Source organism: Malus sylvestris, chromosome 7, assembly GCF_916048215.2.
Source record: "Malus sylvestris chromosome 7, drMalSylv7.2, whole genome shotgun sequence".
Taxonomy (NCBI): domain Eukaryota; kingdom Viridiplantae; phylum Streptophyta; class Magnoliopsida; order Rosales; family Rosaceae; genus Malus; species Malus sylvestris.
The window spans coordinates 28417839-28440883 of NC_062266.1; the positions used below are offsets into that span (position 1 = coordinate 28417839).

General features: G+C 39.1%; 2 protein-coding genes across 2 annotated transcripts; one reads left to right on the top strand and one right to left on the bottom strand.

Annotated features, from left to right (window-relative positions):
• Positions 1-223: 223 nt before the first annotated feature.
• Positions 224-2526, top strand: LOC126630004 (uncharacterized). Its single transcript, XM_050300182.1, has 5 exons — positions 224-755; positions 866-1159; positions 1254-1644; positions 1751-1864; positions 1977-2526. Exons 1-5 carry the CDS (start codon positions 396-398, stop codon positions 2090-2092), a joined length of 1275 nt encoding a protein of 424 aa, XP_050156139.1. The 5' UTR covers positions 224-395; the 3' UTR covers positions 2093-2526.
• A 5674-nt stretch (positions 2527-8200) lies between these two features.
• LOC126629756 (glycine-rich protein A3-like) lies at positions 8201-10114 on the bottom strand. The gene is made up of 2 exons (XM_050299869.1): positions 9691-10114; positions 8201-8701 (listed from the first exon to the last, which is right to left on the bottom strand). Exons 1-2 carry the CDS (start codon positions 9938-9940, stop codon positions 8418-8420), a joined length of 534 nt encoding a protein of 177 aa, XP_050155826.1. The 5' UTR covers positions 9941-10114; the 3' UTR covers positions 8201-8417.
• Positions 10115-23045: the final 12931 nt, after the last annotated feature.

Here is a 23045-nt window from a genome sequence, read left to right on the forward strand (position 1 = left end):
CTCCTCCCTCTCTCAATGTTCATAGTTTCAAATTATATTCTTTTTTTATTTTTTGAAATTCTATTTTTTAGTAAATAATTTTTTGAATTGTCTCAAATAGACCCTGAAACCTTAATAAAGGCCGCTTGTCTTCCACATCGTCCTCAAGTGCCAATCCCGTTCCCGTTCCCGTTCCCTCCAGTTTCTCTCTCTACACCTTTTGTTTCTGGTGGGTCCCGGTCCCTCCCAGCCTGCAAAGCAAACCCCAAAAGACTTGGCCTCTCATTATTAAATCTTCCCCAACCAGCAACACTCCCTCACTCTCATCTCAAGTCTCAACCCATCTCCTCTCTCTCTACCTCTTTCTCTCTCTACCCTCGTCCATTTATACGCACCGTTTTGGCTTTCCAGTCCCTATGATTCACTCCCAGGACGATCCCGAGTTCCATCTCCCCTCCCACTTCCTCACGGACGACGTCGTGCTGCACTGCAACATGGGCGACAGCAACAAAGACCACAGCTTCCGCCGGAACTGCGTCGAATCTCGCGTCAGCTTCCCCACCGAGTTCCCCTACGAGTTCGACTCGTACTCGGCCCTGAACTCCCCTGTCGAGTCCGTGGTGAGCTCCACCGAGACCGAGGGAGGCAGCAGCAGCAGCGACGAGGAGGACTTCCTCGCCGGGCTTACCCGCCGCCTCGCACAGTCCTCGCTGCAGCCTGCTCACCAGACCCAGAAGCTATCCGTCCCCGCCGCCTTCCCCAAAGAGAACCCCGAGGTAAAGATTTCAGCTTCACATAATCAGATTTTTACAGTTTAACTGTTCCTCTTCCTGTTTAAAATTTTGGGTTTCTGAAATACTGACCGAGTTTTACTGTGTTGACTCAGTGGGTCATGTCCGGGTCTCCCCAGTCGACTCTGAGCGGAATCGGGAGCTGGTCCAGCAACGGAAGCCCGACGGGCCCGTCTTCCCAGGTGCCTTCGCCACCGACGACGCCGTTTGGAGCTCAGAACGACATCTGGGAGCTGATATACGCGGCAGCCGGGCAGGTTGCGCGGTTAAAAATGACCAACAGCCTCGGCGGCAACCACGGCCGCGGTGGACTTCTGGGCCCACCTCGGATCCCCAGTCCTCCCCGACACTCAGGCCCCGGGCTCTGCTCGAACCAAAGCTTCACTCAGGTGAAAGTCCTAAAACCCATTTCATTTCGAGCAAACCTGCTTTTTGATGTGCTAGTGTTGTGATCTGACAAAGGGTGTTTTCGGTGTTTTGCAGTTTCACCATGTGAGGCAGGACAAGCAAGTAAATCATCTTCCATGGTCAGCTCAGCCACATCAACCAGCTCAGCTCCACCCCCAGCACAACCACCAGCATCAGATCCAAAACAGAGGAAGAAACATTGTTGGGTACGAGAGATGCGAGCATGGTGTTAATTTTCCCCAATCGACATGGCCGCCGCTTCAAGTCCAACACAACCACCACCACCACCACCATCACCAACACCCCCACCACCAACAAAGTCAGCAACCTCAGCGCCACACTAACCCCGCCGTGCGTCCCGTTTTGCCCAACGGTTCTAATATCAAGAGGGAATGTGCTGGCACCGGCGTTTTCTTGCCTCGCAGATACACCAACCCTTCCCCTCCTGAACCTCGCAAGAAAGCAGGTGCATTTGTATTTTCGAATTTCGAGCACTTGGGCCCGTTTTCTGAATCTCAACACTTTGTGTCATTTTTATTCAACATGTTCTGTTTGATTTTGTTACCATTTAGGTTGTTCAACTGTTCTAATGCCGGCCAAGGTTGTTCAGGCTCTGAACCTGAGCTTCGAAGACATGAGCCGCCACGCTCCGCCGCGTTTCACCACCGGTTTGGCTCCAGACCATGGTAATTAAAGTTCATAGTTCAAACTTTCTACTTGTGGAAACCTTGTGTTTCAGATCTGTTACTCTGTTTATGTTGGTTCCTAATAATTTCTTTCTGCAACTGGATTCTGCAGAGGCACTGGCGGCAAGAAGAAACGCGCTGTTGACTCAGCAAAGGCTTGGACTAAGGACAGCGGCAGAGGGGCCAGTAAATCACGAAGTGCGCCTCCCTCAGGAGTGGACCTACTGATTTAGTTTCACATCCAAAGGGCAAAACAGGCAAAAAAGCAAGAAGATTATATACAAATTAGGGTTTTCTGATTAGGGTTTTATGAAGAAGAAGATATTATGTGTTTTTTTTATATTTAATTAAGGAGATTCAAGAATGTGAGATTAGATTTTGGAGCAATAAGAAAGATATCCAGGTTTTTTTTTGGGAAGGCAGCTGCTGCTGCTGCTGCTGCTTCTTTGGGGAGTTAGCTTTTAGGTCAAGGAAGAAGATAAATTACTAGGAAGAATGTGTTCTTTTGTGTTGTAATAATTTTGGGTTAATTAATTTGTTCCAAATCCAAGGTTTAAATCTGGATTAGGGTAATTTAATCTCTGGCTTGTAATATCATCTCTCCTCTTGGGGTGTAAGATTCTAAGAAGTAATAAGAAGGAAAGCTCTTAGTTTGCCGTCGACTTCTGTTTATTCTTTTGGATTCCGTGGTGGTTTGTTTAATTGTGATTAAGGGATTTGTTTAGTGGCTCTATTAGGTTAAATCAGTCAGTCAAAGCTAAAAGACTTGGTTCTTAACCACTTAGACAAATTACGGGATTTACAGTTGTTTTCTTAAAAGCAACACTAAGCAGAACATGATTGGGCCCCGCGTAAAGCTGTACTGTGGTTGGTTACAGTTGTAGCAAATTAAATTAATATTTCTTTACAACCCTAGTGCAGTAAAAGTACAGTTTGCGACAGGAAGAGATTTTTCACCCTATTGACAATTCAGGTCGTTGTTCGGTCCTTTGTTATTGATTTCGTTATCGAGTTGGGTGGTTCACTTGTAACGAACCTTATAAGACATATTTTTCAAATCATTATGCATGATAATTTCTTAGATAACCTATTAATCAAACATGATAACACGACCTCTTAACAAATCTATTGGATCAACTGATAAAAACCTATCAAGATAACGAATTTGATGTGACACGACTCTTTAAGATAATGGATATGATACAAAAAAGGACATGAATACGACAAACACGATCCATTTACTAGCTTACTTTTTTTTGTACAAAGCTTTATTTATAACTTTAGATTCAAACTATTTTTAAATGATGGTGATGTTGACCGTTGTATATCAACGTTAAGTAAATTTAATTTTTGAAATCTGATTAGTTAAACACATGATATGTGCCTGCCATTCTGCCATAAATATTCCAAGTCAAATATCCACGGAGTTGTGTTTTTTGCTTCATCGTGAAGGTTTGAATTTTTTGCGTACGTTCCTATCCTCAGTTTTGATTTTCTTGGACCCACACTATTTCTCTGCTTTTCTCACTCTCCTCCTCCTTCCTCTTTAACATTTTCCACTCCATGTTTGTTGGTAAATTAACACAAAACTTACATGTAGTTGGAAAGTTATACGGTATTTCAAGTCGATAACGTATTATTTTGTGCTTTAATTAGTTTACATATTATTATACGATTTGTTCAGAAATCATTTTGGTGTTCGGGTTGCATGCATATTCTTTTGTTATGACGATTTAAATGGAGTAGATATTATTTTTTTGGTTATATTTATGTTATCAGACTGTAAATTAGTGTCATACTAAGGGTGGGTATGGGTCGGGCCCAAATTTACAGGAACTGGACCGTACCTGTTGTAAATAGTAACGAGGCGTGTTGAGCCGGGTAATGGAATTTCTAAGTTAGGAATCGGACGGTATCAGGCTCATTTAAAATGGGCTGTTACGGGCCGGGTCCACGGGTCCCCGTCTCTCTTGTTCATCTTTCCCAATCCCAAATCAAGGTCTCTGTCTCTTGACTCTAATCGATGATGGCATGATGACACGATGGCACGAGATTGTCAAACACCATTAGATGCTTTAAAGTATAAACTCCACAACAGATTCAGAAAAAAAACCCCCATCTCGAGGTGGTGTTTGACAATCTCGAGGGCATGGTCTTCGTCCCCTTTGCTTGGGACTTTAGAGTTTACAATCTCGATTTCAATTTGGAAGAAGATGAGATGGTGATGAATTTCGATTTTGATTGAAGAGTTGGAGGGAGAAGAGAACGAGTTCCAGGTAGTGCCGTCGACGAGGAGATAACGCATGAACCAGAGATCTCGATGTGGGTGATAGGGTGGTGGTCGTCGCTACAGCGGTGATGGGATGACGATGGATCAGTGGTCTAGGACCCTGGGTTTTCGGTGATATCATCGAGGGAGATAGAGATGAGTAGGAAAGATGAGATGAGTGTCGGTATTGTGGGCCTCGAGAGGGAGGGAGACTGGGAGGAGGACAATCAAGAGGATAGGTCATCGTGGTGGTCGCCAAATTCACGACGGCAGTGATGTTTTGGGTGGTGGAGAAGATGATTGACGAAGACAGAAAGTGTGGGTGGAAGGGAGGAGATGCAAGAGAGAGTCGGGTTTGATTGAGACCTGGGGTAAAAACCAACGATTAAGATTGGATGATATTGTACTCGTCAATCTCGTCCATCCATTACAATTACAAACGGGCCGATCCGAATACCCTTTTTTCTATACATCTGGAAGTGGCCTGCCCCACCCGCCCCATTTCTTTTATTAAAAAATTGGAACCAGCTCGTACCCGCCTCGAACCTTGGTTACTCGCCTCTACCCGCGGTTCCTATACCCATTTGCCCACCCCTATGTCATACACTGTCATATTCAACAAACAATAAAACATGATTAATGATTATAATTCTTAAACTAACATCATAAATATCTTATACTGCTATAGAGGAGAAGAATTTGTCCAGTCAGAAGGAAGGACCCGGCTTCTTTGCCCTCCCAGTTCCCATACACTCTCATCCTCTCCTATTTTGTGCGGTCACAGTTAAGCCACGTCAACATTTTATATATATATATATATATTTATTTATTTATAGAGATAATAAGACAAAAAGTAACAGTGATATAAAATATTGACGTTGCTTAACCGTAACCGTACAAATAGAAGATGATGAGAGTGCATGAGAATTGAAAAGGCAGAGAAGCCGGGTCCCAAAAGGAATGAGGATATGTCAATGGTCGTATAACGATATATAGATCACAACCAAACATAATGAGTTGTACGACAATATAATATTTTGCACTAGTTCATAATAATCACCCTCGTGTTTGCACAGTTTGAGTTAGACAAAGCCTGCCCCTCAAATTATAAACAAACTATTGTCATGCCCATACCTTGTTTTACAAGATCCAATGCACCCCCTTTTCCTTTTTAACGTAATTTTTTGTTGATTAAAACAGTGAAAGGGATTACTTATTCTTACTTTAGCTTTGACCTAACGTATCATTAAACGAAAACAAAAGGCTATAATTTAGGTAACCAACTCTTTTACATGTCCCAGGTCGACAAAACGACGATCTTTATTTCACATCAGATTCATTTGTATTACAGTCTTATCCGATTTTTATGAGCATCTTACTGAGTGTTAAAGACTCTCTAGTCAGATAACTCCGCGGAATATCTTATCAAGAGTGAGACGTTATGTATTTGCATAATTGACCTTGGTGTTCCTACACAATCGAAAGAAATTGTGAAACTTGCAAAATTTTCAGAATGTAACTGAAACACCGACACATATTTACCCTATTGACAAATTATTCATGCATAAATAAAGCTAAACATAAGTAGTAAGATGTCATAAATCAGAGAGTACTTCCTAGAAGGTCATAAATCAGAGGGTACTTCGTAGAGGGAAGACCTTGGTGTGCTCTCAAAGAAAGCCTTATGATGAGAAAGCCTTGATTTGCTCTCAAAGAAAAAAAGAAAAGAAATTAATTTCCTGTTTTTGTCCAGCAACCAACCAACCCGATCGAGCAACATGTGATCTGGGCCATATCCAGCCGTCAATCACGTTGTGATGGGTCCAACTTTGGGCCTGATCAGCGCCTGGATTTGCTTATACTTTAATATCCGTTGATGGCACTTTTGATTTAACGACATCCAATGACATTCATTCGGTTGCTTCAAACACACACACACCCTTGCTTTATGACAATCTTTAGAACTTTTTAATACATACGCTTCTCTAATTCAATGATCTTTAGTGACAATCTCAAATCAGACTAAAAATCATGAAACAATGTTTATATTGATATTGAATAATGATTCGAGTGATGAGCAACCGATAAGGATGGCAGTTGTGAGAGGTAGATCCACACTGGGACTTAGGTGACCCTAGAATTACCGGAGTTCAGAAAATATATATGCGAGTATCTTGAGGACACTCCGAATATTTTGTGTGGGTTCTTTTGTACTTATCAAGTGTTTGATGTAATACCTGCTAAGCCTATCTCGACAAGTTGCATGGACAACACTTGACAAATTCTCTCGATGTCACTCATCAAGTGTTCGACGAAATGTCTTAGTGAATAAACTAAAATTATTTTTGTGCGCTTCGCGCTTTATTTCTATTTTAAATACTTGAACCTTTAACACTAGGACAATTCAAGATTCAAATCCTAAATTCACCACTAGCAGTTGCTTTGATTTGCAATAATATATAGACATAGGGATGGAGATAATGGAAGTTGATGCTTATACTTGATATTCATTCACGTTGAGGCCGTCTTATTATGTTCTTCACCATTATAAGTGGCGTGCTACTTGCTAATCATGTTTCTGGTTATTTGCTTTATATTTAATTATGCAAAGGAAAAGGGGAAAAAGTTGGCTTCAAATAAAATTTTCAAATTCAAGCTCAAATGCTAAGGGGTGCCTTAATAATCATTTTAGTTTTTATTTTATATTTAAATAAATTATATTTTACCACCTCAACTTTGAGTTACATTATAAACTCAAGCATCCACCCGTAATCCCACACCCTGAAATCAAAATAAAATCAAATCCAAATTCACCGGAAAGAGCCGCCACGAAACCACTTCAAGTTGTTGAAATTAAATAGAATCATATCTTGTTCATCAAATTAGAGGAGTAAGAGTAATGATAGATAGAATAAATTTTCAACCAAATTTGCAAATGATATGATATATCACCAATAAGAAATAAATACGTTAATCAATACTTAAGTAATAATTCAATCATTAATAACCATGTTATATGGTTTACAAAATTTAATCTTTCTAGCATTGCCCGATGAGTAAATATCTAGTTGATAGTAGGAATCCAGATCAAACCAACATTCAAATTTTTATATTAAAAAAAAAATGGAGGTAGGATTTTTTTTCTTCTATAAATTGGGGATTAGGGTTGTTCGAGAGGGTTGTGTCGACCAACTCATGGTCATAAAGGGTCTAGGAGATGTCGACTAGCTCGAGGATTTTAAGGGGAAGAGATATGGTCCAGATCTCTCCCATCAAAAGCTTAGGATCAAGTGATCTGGGTCATTGGTCCAGATCTCTCCCATCAAAAGTCCAGGATCAAGTGATCCTGGTCGTTGAAATTTGATCAAAAGGCTACAAACAGGAGCCCCTATAAAAGTTATAATAATTGTAGTCGTTAGATTAAATTTCAACGGCCTGGATCACTTGATCCTGGGCCTTTGATGGAAGAGATCCGGACCCGATTTTGAGGACGGAAAGGGTCTAGGAGACGTTGGAGACGACGCGTTGCATGGCATCCAGGACTTTGAGGTCGGAGGACTGGGGCATCTGGTTGAGGATGGGCTTTTGGTCGGATGGATGGGCGTCAATACCGACTTTGCAGAGGTCGGGACAAGTGCTTTGTAAACTAGCTTGTAACCTAGTAGCACCAAAGCAGGTCTGTTGTATTTTCCTGGGATGCTTTTGGGTGTGTATAGGCCCAATGGTCTAGGATTTTTGGGTTCGTTATGTTGCTTGTAGGGCCCCCCCAAAGAAACAGCAATGTCGACATAAAAAGAAAAGAAATAGCAGTGGTTTCTTGGACCCGGTGCGTTCAATTCATAAGCGCAAATAACCATTATATGATAAAACTTTTTAGAATTTTGGATAATTATTTTTGCAACGATGAATCTTTGAATGAGAACCTAAAATATATAAATGCTTCTGTAGAAAGCACCAAAAACTGCTTTTGGTTATCCGAAAACGCTTCTAACCATATCAGAAGCAATTCCAAACATGCATGCCTTCATTTCAAGTCAACCCTAATATGATAGAAACAAACACCAGAATTAAACACATTTCTACAAGCAGAAATATTACCAATGAGGGTCAAATGGCCAAGGAGGCAACACATATGGAATCAGTCACAAGAAAAAACAGATGGTTCTAATTCTGCAGAATTAACACATAACAGACTTCCATCGAACTACATCGCGTAATTGACAGCTTATTTACTTAGTCTATAGGATCAGCATTTCGGTTGAGTTTTTTGCAGTATGTTAGGGATCACTTCCATTTCTTGAACTTGCCTCCACCGTGCTTGCCGAACTTGCCTTTCTTATGCTTCCCAAATTTCCCCTGCTTGCCATGCTTCCCATGCTTCCCATGCTTCCCGCCATGTGATGCAAAGCCGTGACCAACATTGTGAGCACCGTAACCGCCAGGGAGAATACCGTGAGAACCGTGAGAACCTTGGCCATGGTGACCACCTTGAGTGAGATGGTGAGCACCGACAGCAGCTGCAGCAGCGACCGCACCACCAGCCAGCAACGCCCCTGCACCATGGTGTCCTGAAGAGATAGAATAGCACAAGTCAGAATCAAACTTACAGATTAAGATATTTAAAGAAGCTTTATTATCCGTTTTAAATACTATCAGAAGCACTAATTGAACTACAAAACTATGAGAGTAGAGAGAAAAGCACAACCTAAGCAAACTTTAAATCCGAGCCCTAATCAGTTGATAATCACAAGGCCTAAGTAATCATGAGAGGAGACAAGGCACAAGACTATGAGCATTTCATATGATCAGATGGACATTTACGCACTAAGATCATTCCGACCTTGAAGTTCCAGGAACTTAAGACTCGATTGTAAAAAATGCACTATAAGAGCGCTGCCAATGAACTATTTAAGCACTACAAAGCTACTAATGCATTCAAAGATGCTAAACAAATGACTTTCAAATGACACATTTCAAGGTGTCATTTAAAGGTCTCTCCAATGTATTGCATATTTTTGTAGGGCATTCAACAAATTTAGCCTGAATTCCATAGAAATTTGAAGTCCTTCGTCCAAACGCACCATAAAGAAGAAAAATTCTTTGAAAATAAATATCTATGATCATATGCAGCAATATAATCAAAACAAAAATAAGGTCTGGGTTTCCACCCATGCGTTACAGGTTCAAAACTCTCCAGCTCGTAAGTCAATGCCAGAGTTTCGAACTCTTCCCATCTCCTCAATAATAACAATGAAAACAAAAATGGGGTAATTTGAACCTTTATTTATTTATTTATTTTTTTGCAGATCATAACATATTAAATTACAAATGAACAGAACATGCATAATCATCATTTTAAGGTAACAAAATCAACAAAATATGTATTCAGCGAGGAAAGTAAATCAGACCCAAAATTGGGGTAATTAAATTCCGCCAGAAATTCACCGATTAATCCATCAATGCACATAAAAATGCATCCCCAACAACAACAAACCCTACATTAATTGGTCAACGCCAACCAATACAAATAGAGATTGGACACGAAATTGATAATTACCAGATGAGCCGTGATGGCCAGGCTGAGGATACCCAGCCGGTGGGTACCCCTGTTGAGGCGGGTAACCTTGGGGAGGATACCCTTGAGGAGGATAGCCACCCTGCTGGGGCGGGTACCCTTGCGGAGGATAGCCGCCCTGCTGCGGCGGGTACCCGTGCTGAGGCGGGTACGAACCTCCTCCGTGTGCAAGGTGGCTAAAAAGCCCCTTGTCTGCTTCGTCGTCGTGATGCTTGTCTTTCCCACCACCCATTTTTTATGTTCAGTTGAAACCCAAAAGATCAGAGAGGATATGAAGATGAAGAAATAAAAGATCTGAGATATGGAGGAGATGGATTGGGTTCTCCAGTTTTATACAGATTACGTTTTTGCTACATTAATGGGACGCGGTCTGTACGCGCCTTCCTTAGTGCCTACTAAGAATCAACTTCCTGATCGAACGCGGCAAAAAGCTACTCCACATGTCCAGGAAATTTTATTTAATCCCATCTAACCTCTTTTTTTACACCTAACTTAAATTTTAAATGTTAATTATCTATTTTACCATATTACATAATTACTATTAAGTACAAAATGAAATTAATAATAAAAATAAAATTTATCAATAGACCCACATACTATAATTAAATCCTAGCATCACTATTTGTTTATCTTACGTTTATTCTGACTAAAACCCTTATAGCTCTGATAGAGAAAAACAAGTTTTTCTATTGATGGATGATGATTTTGAAGTTTTTAATCCTTCAACTAAGGTATGACTCGATTTATAGATATTTTGTTTGTTTGCTTCTTCTTTGGATTAAATTTCATACTTTTTATATTATATTGTATTTGTTTTTATTTGCCGTATGTAAGCGCTCCAAAACACTAGTGCAAGGACTTTTGATTAGTACTGCAAAGACACAAAACTTGATTCTTGGTGCAAATAAAGATTGCTCAACCTTAACCACGAATTAGCGGGTGGCATGTCTTTCACCTTTTGTTATTCGAAATAGCTCTAATTTGTTTATTTGTTTATTAACATAGCATCTAAACACTCAGCCATATGTCACTTCAAAGTGTCTTAAAAAGTACATGAAAATGCTCGATTTAAAAAGGACTGAACTGGAGCTTGCACAATATTCTCTTGGCAAATTCAAGTCTATGGAATGATCTATTGGATCCCAAGTCCATGGATGAGTTGTGGTAGCAGAAAGAAAAAAAGCAACCATGGAAGTGTTAGTCCTATACGACATATGCAATTATAAATAGGCAAAGGAAGTCTCTTTGAAAAAAAAAAAACATTCAATTAGAGATATTATTTTATAAAGGGAATGAGTGTAAAGATAATTTTACATTTTGAATTGGGTTTGAATGGTTTGTTTAGTTAATAAATTTGGGTTTAAAGAGATATTAATTCTTTAATAAAAAACAATATGGGTGAATAGAGTAAGTTGAGTGTGGAAAGAGGTTAGATGAGTTCAAATAAAATTTCTCTTTCTTTTAATTCCATCTTGCCAGCATTCTTGTTAATTTTATTATTATTAATTTCTTTCAATTTCATCGATTCGACTGTAAAAAATTAAAAAAAAAAGTGTGTGAGAAACAAAAATAAGTGTATAGATATTACTATTTTTTATTTGTATCCGGACACCCAATAATATTGTCCAAACACCTAGTTACAAAAATCATACTGAATTTGATTTTCACTAATTTTTTCTTTAAGTACCATACCATCAGTCATATGTATTATTTTGTATATTAAAAAATTACTTATTGATTTGCAAATAAATAACCCTTTGCAAGTGGCCTTTTACCGTAGTGGTGGAAAAGTGTTTAGTATTTGCATGATAGCGTCGGTTCAAACTTGTCGATAGTTAATCTAACATCTAATATAACAAAATCTATCGTTTAACAAAAAAAAAAAAAAACTTCAAAGTTTAACTTGAATCTAACATTTTATTATTATATAATAAAATTGAAAAAAAATATCATTTTTAGGGTGTTATTATTAACATTGAAAATATCTCATGGTACTCAAAATTATTATATTTAGAACGAAAAAAAAATTACTCTTATAAAGAGTGCACAATGAGATTTTAAAGTGCTAACAAAAATAATTTTTTAAATATAGAACATTATTACATAATATTACATAATACTACATCTTTCGCTCCCCCCAACGCCCTCTCTAGTAACGGAATGCAATAAAGATGTATTTATATTATTTTTCTTCTATTGTGGCTTATTTTAATCTGACAGGGGAGAGAGGGCTGACGACACAAAGAGAGAATAGAGAGAGATGTGTTTATAAGGTTGTGTAGAGGATGTGTTATTCTGCCTACGCAATACCTTTATTTATAGTAATAAGGGAGGGAAGAATCATTCTCTTCCAAGGAATACAAGTCCTAATAGGGAAGAATAACTAGTATCAAACCTAACCTAGGATTTACACAATGGGAAAAATGCTTATAATCATAGGGAAAAAGAGTACATTAATGTCAAGTAAGTATACTTCAGGATACTCCTCATGAGTTTGACAGAATTTCAAAGAGAACTAACAATGTTAAAACTTAGAAAGTTTACACATACCAATTCCTTGAACAAGCTTCTGAAACGTTGCATTTGGTAGTGGTTTGGTGAAGAGGTCAACCATATTGTCTTGTGAACGCATTTGCGTGAATTCAATCTTCTGATGCTCTTGCTGTTTATGTGAGAAGGAGAACTTCGGAATGTGCTTGGTGTTGTCTTATTTGATGTAACCCTTCTTGAGCTGTTCAATGCATGCTGCGTTGTCTTCATAGATTGTTGTCGGGAAGTCAACGACGAGGTAAAGATCCCAGACGCTTCGAATATGGCCCATAACTGATCTCAGCTAAAAACATTCCCGAGTTGCTTCGTGTAAGGCGAGAATTTCAGCATGGTTAGACGAAGTGACAACTAAGGTCTATTTAGTTGACCTCCAAGAGCCTCCAACTATAAAGACATAACCCGTTTGAGAGCACGCCTTATGCAGATCAGATAAGTATCATGCATCGGCATAACCAATAAGGTGAGAATCAACTCAAGACATGGGGGTGCAACATCAATCAAGGATCCGTAGGGATAAAACAAGCCTAGGTCCGTGGTACCCTCAAGGTAACAGAAGATGTTTTTAACACCAGTCCAGTGTCTGCGTGTCGGTGCATTACTGTATCTTGCCAAAAGATTTACAATAAAAGAGATATCAGGTCTAGTGCATTGAGCTAAGTACAATAAAACGCCTATCGCACTTAGATAAGAAACTTCAGGCTCTAAAATCTCTTCATCATCCTCATTCGGACGGAAGGGATCTCGTTTTGCATCTAGCGATCGAACGACCATAAGAGTACTCGAAGGCTTCACTTTATCCTCGTTAAAGCGGCACAACACCTTTTGGGTGTAGTTTGATTGATGTACTAGGATTCCATCTGAACGGTGCTCTATCTCGAGATCGAGACAATATTGAGTCTTTCCTAGATCTTTCATCTCAAATTCTACCTTCATGTGCGTGACAGTTCTCTCGAGCTCTTTAGGAGTTCCGATGAGGTTCATGTCGTTGACATAAACTACAACAATCACAAAATTGGAATGTGACTCCTTAATGAACACGCAAGGACATAGTTTGTTGTTCACATAACCCTGACTAGTCAAATACTCACTCAGACGGTTATACCACATTATTTTGGATTGCTTTAAATCATAGAGTGAATGCCTCAGCCAAATTGAGAGCGTGTTCCGGGGTTTGGAAATATTTGATCCAGTCAATGTAAGTTCTTCGGGAACTTTCATATAAATTTTCGTATCAAGATCCCTATAGAGATACGCAGTTACTACATCCATCAGCTGCATACTTAGTTTTTTGAAACCTACCAAACTAATAAGGTAGCGAAAAGTAATCACATCCATAATGGGTGAATAAGTTTCGTCATAGTCAATCTCGGGGTGTTGTGAGAAGCTTTGCACAACAAGACGAGCTTTGTAACGCACAATCTTGTTTTTCTCATTACGCTTTCGAATGAAAATCCACTTGTAGCCAACGGGTTTCACAAATGGAGGAGTAAGAGCTACAGGTCTAAACACCTTACATTTCGCAAGCGAATTGAGTTCGAATTGGATTGCTTGTTTCCTGTTTGACCAATCAGTTCTACGTCGATATTTATCAATGGAACGGGGTTCAATGTCATCACTTAACCTGATCTCAGTAGCTACTGCATATGCTAATGCATCATCGATGATCATCTCATTTCTACACCAAGCATCATCCAAGCTAGCATAATGGACCGAAATCTCACAATTCTTAGGAGGTGGATTCGTCTCATCAAGGACGCTTATGTAATTTATAATTTCCTCATAAGTTGGATAAAATGAGTGGGTGACAGTCGGATTCACGGTAGGCTCAGCAGGAGCATGTGCCATGGGTTTCTTTTTTCGGGGGAGATGGTGAATCCTTTAAACCAAGTGGTCTGCCACATAGGGGCAGATGATTGACTAGTCACTAATGTAAGTGTATCGGCCTAGGTGGCGTCCCAGGCCTTCAGGAGGGAAGTTTGTCGTACATTTAGTACATCCATCTTTGCAGGCACATTCGTAGCTGGAATATGTGATCTTGTCACTCGTGTTAGATCTGTGAAATCATCTGACATGCTCTGAGCTACGCTCCGAAAACCTAATATGAACTGCACTTCAGTTTCAGACTGAGTAATGTGGGAATCAAAATAAGACAAAGTGGGAGTCGTCCATGATAATTCATGTTGTTCTTCAGGAACATTGATGTTTATATCTCCCCCTAATAACAGGAAGACTATCTTGGATGCATGCGTGCAAACGTACCTGAATAAGTATCTCGTTTACGTAACATCTTTGTATCGAAAGTGTGAGAGACATCCTTAGACTTAAACAATTACAATTGAAAATATGTAACAAATCTAAGCTAGTACAGACTCAGGCATTTTGTTAAGAATTGCTAATTTTGCACTAACAGTCCTTACGTTCTTCATATAGGGCGGAAACACCAAAAATCCTTACCAGGTGGTGGCCATGCACCTCCGGAAACCTTTGTCCCCATTTCCTTTTTTTATTTTTATTTTTTATACTTACCTTCACATGGTGCCGATGCACCAAAAACATTTTGTTATATTTTTTTTTCTTATCTTCTGTCGGCACGGTATGGTTTAGGGGTGGGCACGGGCTTGGCTGGGGCGGGGATAACATATTCTAAGATAGGAACCGGACCTAACTCGGCCGGGTTGAAACAGGCCGGTTCGGGCCGGGTCCACGGGTCCTCTTTTTTGTTTTTTGTTTTGTTAATAAGAAAAAAGAACTAAAATTTGCTGAACTTGTAAGGGAGGTTAGCTCCACAGCTGGAGGGGAGGCCATAGAGAAACCAAACTCAACAACCTAATGTATGCCTAGGAGTAGCTCGAACCTAAAACAAAAATAAACATATAAATATACATTTCCAAGAGAACATGTTAGTCATATACAACACACATGTGCACACCAAACACAAAATTAAACTAACTAGTTCCAAATCAGACAATACAATATGTATGCACTCCAAAACACTAGTGCAATGACTTTTGATTAGTATTGCAAAGACTCAAAACTTGATTCTTGGTGTAAATAAAGATTGCTCAACCTTAACCACGAATTAGCGGGTGGCATGTCTTTCACCTTTTTTTATTCGAAATAGCTCCAATTTGTTTATTTATTTATTAACATAGCATCTAAACACCCAGCCCTATGTCACTTCAAAGTTTCTTAAAAAGTACATGAAAATGCTCGATTTAAAAAGGACTGAACTGGAGCTTGCATAATATTCTCTTGGCAAATTCAAGTCTATGGAATGATCTATTGGATCCCAAGTCCATGGATGAGTTGTGGTAGCAGAAAGAAAAAAAGCAGCCATGGAAGTGTTAGTCCTATACAACATATACAATTATAGACGGGCAAAGGAAGTCACTTTGAAAAAAAAAACATTTAATTAGAGATGTTATTTTATAAAAGGAATGAGTGTAAAGATAATTTTACATTTTGAATTGGGTTTGAATGAGTAGTTTAGGTAATAAATTTGGGTTTAAAGAGATATTAATTCTTTAATAAAAAACAATATGGGTGAATAGAGTAAGTTGAGTGTAGAAAGAGGTTCGATGGGTTCAAATAAAATTTCCCTTTCTTTTAATTCCATCTTGCCAGCATTCTTGTTAAATTTTTTATTATTAATTTCTTTCAATTTCATCGATTCGACTGTAAAAAATTAAAAAAAAAGGTGTGTGAGAAACAAAAATGAGTGTATAGATATTACTATTTTTTATTTGTATCCGGACACCCAATAATATTGTCCAAACACCTAGTTACAAAAATCATACTGAATTTGATTTTCACTAATTTTTTCTTTAAGTACCATACCATCAGTCATATGTATTATTTTGTATATTAAAAAATTACTTATTGATTTGCAAATAAATAACCCTTTGCAAGTGGCCTTTTACCGTAGTGGTGGAAAAGTGTTTAGTATTTGCATGATAGCGTCGGTTCAAACTTGTCGGTGGTTAATCTAACATCTAATATAACAAAATCTATCGTTTATAAAAAAAAAACTTCAAAGTTTAACTTGAATCTAACATTTTATTATTATGTAATAAAATTGAAAAAAAAAATATCATTTTAGGGTGTTATTATTAACACTGAAAATATCTCATGGTACTCAAAATTATTATATTTAGAATGAAAAAAAAATTACTCTTATAAAGAGTGCACAATGAGATTTTAAAGTGCTAACAAAAATAATTTTTTAAATATAGAACATTATTACATAATATTACATGGCAAAATTTTTGGGGCCCTTCAAATTTGGTGTCTGTGCGACTGCATCTTTCGCTCCCCCCAACGCCCTCTCTGGTAATGGAATGCAATAAAGATGTATTTATATTATTTTTCTTCTATTGTGGCTTATTTTAATCTGACAGGGGAGAGAGTGCTGACGACACAAAGAGAGAATAGAGAGAGATGTGTTTGTAAGGTTGTGTAGAAGATGTGTTATTCTCCCTACACAATACCTTTATTTATAGTAATAAGGGAGCGAATAATCATTCTCCTCCAAGGAATACAAGTCCTAATAGGGAAGAATAACTAGTATAAAACCTAATCTAGGATTTACACAATGGGAAAAATGCTTATAATCATAGGGAAAGAGAGTACATGAAGATCAAGTAAGTATACTTCAGGATACTCCTTATGAGTTTGACAGAATTTCAAAGAGAACTAACAATGTTAAAACTTAGAAAGTTTACACATACCAATTCCTTGAACAAGCTTCTGAAACGTTGCATTTTGGTAGTGATTTGGTGAAGAGGTCAGCCATATTGTCTTGTGAACGAATTTGCGTGAATTCAATCTTCTGATGCTCTTGCTGTTTATGTGAGAATGAGAACTTCGGAATGTGCTTGGTGTTGTCTTATTTGATGTAACCCTTATTAAGCTGTTCAATGCATGCTGCGTTGTCTTTATAGATTGTCGTCGAGAAGTCAACGACGAGGTAAAGATCCCAGGAGCTTCGAATATGGCCCACAACTGCTCTCAGCTAAAAGCATTCCCGAGTTGCTTCGTGTAAGGCGAGAATTTCAGCATGGTTAGACGAAGTGACAACTAAGGTCTGTTTAGTTGACCTCCAAGAGCTTGTAGTGCCTCCAACTATAAAGCCATAACCCGTTTGAGAGCACGCCTTGTGCAGATCAGATAAGTATCATGCATCGGCATAACCAATAAGGCGAGAATTAACTCAAGATATGGGGGTGCAGCATCACTCAAGGATCCGTAGGTATAAAACAAGCCCAGGTCCATGGTACCCTCAAGGCAACGGAAGATGTTTTTAACACCAGTCCAGTGTCTGCGTGTCGGTGCATTACTGTATCTTGTCAAAAGATTTACAACGAAAGAGATATCAAGTCTAGTGCATTGAGCTAAGTATAATAAAACGCCTATCGCACTTAGATAAGAAACTTCAGGCTTTAAAATCTTTTCATCATCCTCATTCAGATGGAAGGGATCTCGTTTTGCATCTAGCGATCGAACGACCATAAGAGTACTCGAAGGCTTCACTTTATCCTCGTTAAAGCGGCGCAACACCTTTTGGGTGTAGTTTGATTGATGTACTAGGATTCCATCTGAATAGTGTTCTATCTTGAGATCGAGACAATATCGAGTCATTCCTAGATCTTTCATCTCAAATTCTACCTTTATGTGCGTGACAGTTTTCTCGAGCTCTTTAGGAGTTCCGATGAGGTTCATGTCGTCGACATAAACTACAACAATCGCAAAATTGGAATGTGACTCCTTAATGAACACGCAAGGGCATAGTTTGTTGTTCACATAACCCTGACTAGTCAAATACTCACTCAGACGGTTATACCACATTATTTTGGATTGCTTTAAATCATAGAGTGAATGCCTCAGCCGAATTGAGAGCGTGTTCCGGGGTTTGAAAATATTTGATCCAGTCAATGTAAGTTCTTCGGGAACTTTCATATAAATTTTCGTATTAAGATCCCTATAGAGATACGCAGTTACTACGTCCATCAGCTGCATACTTAGTTTTTTGAAACCTACCAAACTAATAAGGTAACAAAAAGTAATCACATCCATAATGGGTGAATAAGTTTCGTCATAGTCAATCTTGGGGTGTTGTGAGAAGCTTTGCACAACAAGACGAGCTTTGTAATGCACAATTTCGTTTTTCTCATTATGCTTCCGAACGAAAATCCACTTGTAGCCAACGGGTTTCACAAAATGGAGGAGTAAAAGCTATAGGTCTAAACACCTTACATTTCGCAAGCAAATTAAGTTCGAATTAGATTGATTGTTTCCAGTTTGACCAATCAGTTCTACGTCGACATTCATCAATGGAACGGGGTTCAATGTCATCACTTAACCTGATCTCAGTAGCTACTGCATATGCGAATGCATCATCGATGATCATCTTATTTCTACACCAAGCATCATCCAAGCTAGCATAATGGACCAAAATCTCACAATTCTTAGGAGGTGGATTCTTCTCTTCAAGGACGCTTATGTAATCTATAATTTCCTCATGAGTTGGATAAAATGAGTAGGTGACAGTCAGATTCACGGTAAGCTCAGCAGGAGCATGTGCCATGGGTTTCTTCTTCCGGGGGAGATGGTGAATCCTTTGAACCAAGTGGTCTGCCACACTTTTATGTAGGGGCATATGATTGGCTAGTTGCTAATGTAAGTGGATCGGCCTAGGTGGAGTCCCAGGCCTCCAGGAGGGAAGTTTGTCGTACATTTAGTACATCCATCTTTGCAGGCACATTCGTAGTTGGAATATGTGATCTTGTCACTCTTGCTAGATCTATGAAATCATCTGACATGCTCTGAGCTACGCTCCGAAGACCTAATATGAACTGCACTTCAGTTTTAGACTGAGCGATGTGGGATCAAAATATGACAAAGTGGGAGTCGTCCATGATAATTCGTGTTGTTCTTCAGGAACATTGACGTTCATATCTCCCCCTAACAACAGGAAGACTGTCTTGGATGAATGCGTGCAAACGTACCTGAATAAGTATCTCGTTTACGTAACATTTTTGTATCGAAAGTATGAGAGACATCCTTAGACTTAAACAATTACAATTGAAAATATGTAACAAATCTAAGCTAGTACAAACTCAGGCATTTTGTCAAGAATTGCCAATTTTGCACTAATAGTCCTTATGTTCTTCACATAGGGTGAAAGCATCGAAAATCCTTACCAGGTGGTGTCCATGCACCTCCTGAAACCTTTGTCCCCATTTCCTTTTTTTATTTTTATTTTTTATACTTACCTTCACATGGTGCCGATGCACCAAAAACCTTTTATTATATTTTTTTTTCTTATCTTCTGTTGGCACGGTATGGTTTAGGGGTGGGCACGAGCCTGGTCGGGCCTAATTTTGAAGGGACCGGACCGGACCCGGGTTTAAAGGAGACGAGCCGGGCTGGTGCAGGGATAACATATTCTAAGATAGGAATCGGACCTAACCCGGCCCGGTTGAAACAGGTCGGTTCGGGCCGGGTCCACGGGTCTTTTTTTGTTTTGTTTTATTAATAAGAAAAAAAGAACTAAAATTTGCTGAACTTGTAAGGGACGTTAGCTCCACAGCTGGATGGGAGACCATAGAGAAACCAAACTCAACAACCTAATGTATGCCCAGGAGTAGCTCGAACTTGAAACAAAAATAAACATATAAATATACATTTCCAAGAGAACATGTTAGTCATATACAACACACATGCGCACACCAAACACAAAATTAAACTAACTAGTTCCAAATCAGACAATACAGACAAATTTTGTTCCAGCAAGTTATGTTTTTATTTGTTGATCAGTTCTGTCATTACACCAAAATTTGCACGCAGAAGACCACAACATACAAACATAAGATACATATCCACAAACACATCACTACTAGGCTACTAGCACACATACACATATACATACATACACTGCCACACGCGCGTGCACACACACGCACATACACATACATACACGGCCACACGCGCGCGCACACACAGACACATAGAGCCACACACACACCCAACACAGAAATTCACACATAAAAATAACTTCAGTATCAGTAAATAGTAGACAAATATTTTTACAGTAGGTTATTTCTTTTGGTCATTTTTACATTTCATCATAAGAGGGATGCAACAAATTATACCAGTACATATAAGCCGTGTACAAAACTGAAATTCTAACATTTGTGAAATGCCACCCTGCCATACTACATTATTTCTTCTATTTTATCAGCCAAAGGCAATTAATTTGATAACATATGATCTTCAGGTTTCAAGCCGCTACCAGGTTTGGGTTAAACACTCCAATTTAATCAACCAAGTTTTTTTACCTTCATGTAGCCCAGTATCATTCTGCTTAGCAAGTGTTCATCATTCTATTCTGAGTGATTAGCTATTACAAAAGTTGATCTTAAATCAAACTCTAGAGAAAAAGAACTGCACGAGATGGCACATATACTCTTATGCAATGTTCATTGGGAAACATAAACGACATGTATAGTTATTTCCGGGGCTCGCCTAACATGCATGAGAAGAGACTAATAGTGCAAGAAAGAATTAGACCGCATGCAAACTAAGTGTAGGAATCAAACGGATAGAGACATTCTCGGCCCTCTGGGTTCTCAGAAGCAAACAACTCAATCATCAATCTACTGCAAAATTAACTACAAATTCTAATTTAAAAACCCTAAAATCCCTCACCTGAAATTTAAATTAATAACAAAACCCTAATCAAAATTACCTAAATTTTAGAGGGATGATGGCTGGTAGCAGCGTCCTCGACGGCGGTGATGGGGTGATGGTGGTCGCGACGACAGTGGTGTTGTCGAAGAGGAGAGAATCGAACTGTGGTTCTAGGACTTGGGTTCTCTGGGATGTCGTCGATGATGATGGCTGGATGAGTGGTGCCGTTGTTGGTAGCGACGGTGGTGAGGCTAGATGGGTCATCGAATGATGTCATCTAAAAGACGATGGAGTTTGAGAGTTGGAACTTGGAGTCTAGGGAGAAGGAGTGGACTGATTCTAGAACACAGAGGATGACTAGGGTTCAAAGTAACGGTTGAGATTGAATGATAGGTTATCATTTAATCTCGGCCGTTCATTAAAATTAGAAATGGGCCAGTCCGGGGCCCCGTTTTTCTAAGTATATGGAATCGGCCCGCCCCGTAAATGACAGAGGCCCGGCCCGGCCCGCCCCGTTTGTTCTCTAAAATATTTGGACCCGGCCCGTACCCATCTCGAACCTAGATTACCCGCTCCGACCCACGGTTCCTCTACTCGTTTGCCTACCCCTAGTATGGTTCCATTGCAGAGCACAGAGGATCATTTCTTCAGAAAACTCCTTAAAGCCGCCATTGATGGATGCTAGCTAGTACTACTGTGCTACCAAGTACTGATGGATATATATATATAAACTCAAGTCAAGTAGAAATTGAGTTATGGGGGGGGGGGGGTTACTCACACCACATCACCTGTCACGGACATGTCGTCGGAGGACATGGACACGAGCTGCTCGTGGTCCATTCTGTCGAAGCCGAGCTTGTTGGTCGATCCGTGGTGATGCATCATGGTGGCAGTAGGATTCCTGCATTCCTAGTCAAGATATATATATATATATATATATATATATATGTACACCTCTTCAAGTTCTGGTCTTCTTCTCAAAGGAAGCACAACAGGACTGGAATCCAGTCCAAGACTTCCCTTACTCAGCCACTAATTTTCCATCCACACAAACTCAACTATGTTCTCCACCTACTTCGCAGCAGCTTCATATCAATGTGATGGCGATGATCGGTGAAGCTTCTGCAAAGGATGATATATAGTCATACAACAAGAACTTGAAGAGGTGTACATATATATATATATATATATATATATATATATATATATATATAGTTGCTTCAAGAAAATCATTAATACAAAGATTTGAATATGAAATGTAAAGATTTTTTTATTTGTGAGATTCCAGCTGACAACGTTGTGTTTTTCATTGACATGAGAGCTTCTCGTGCTGATAACGTGTTGTAAAATCGATGATGTGTGTGCAGTGGAATAAATAAAACAAGACACAAAATTTACGAAGTTCCTCCACAACCAGTGTGACTGAAGTACGTCCTTGAGGCAGCAACATGCCTTTCATTTATTATATGAAATAATAAGAGTACAATGATAAATCTCTCTGTTCTCTCATCTCTTTTCTTTCCTCTTCCTTCCACTCTCTTTCTTTCTTTCTTTCTTTCCTCTCTTCCTTCCTCTACAATTTCTGCCGTGAGTTTCCCTTCCCATTTGGTGTGCCTTTACTCATTCTAATGTCCTTCATTTTATAGGCACACAAGAGCACCAAAAAACAAAGTTGTAGTGGGGATAGTAGGATGTAGTGGTTGACCATTCACTATGAATTATTTTAGCCAAAATAGTCCTTGAGATTTGCATAACACATCACTTTAGTCTCTGAGATTGTCAACCATCCATTATTTTGACCATTCTGTTAAAAACTCCTTTAAGTATCCCAGAGTTTTTGGCTGAAAGTTTGGACAATTTTCAAAGCTTCGTAACTCAATTGTTTCTTAACCAAATTCAACCCATAATATATCAAACTGAAGATATGAAAGTGTAGAACAAGATTATACCTATTTGGAAGCCCAATGGTTGCCAGAGATGGCCAGAAAATAGCCTGAAAGTGACTGCTCCGCGGAAAAACTGGAAAACTTTCTGGAAACTGGGTAAACTTTAAACGTTCACAACTTCTTCAATACTCAACGAATCATACTTCTCGATGA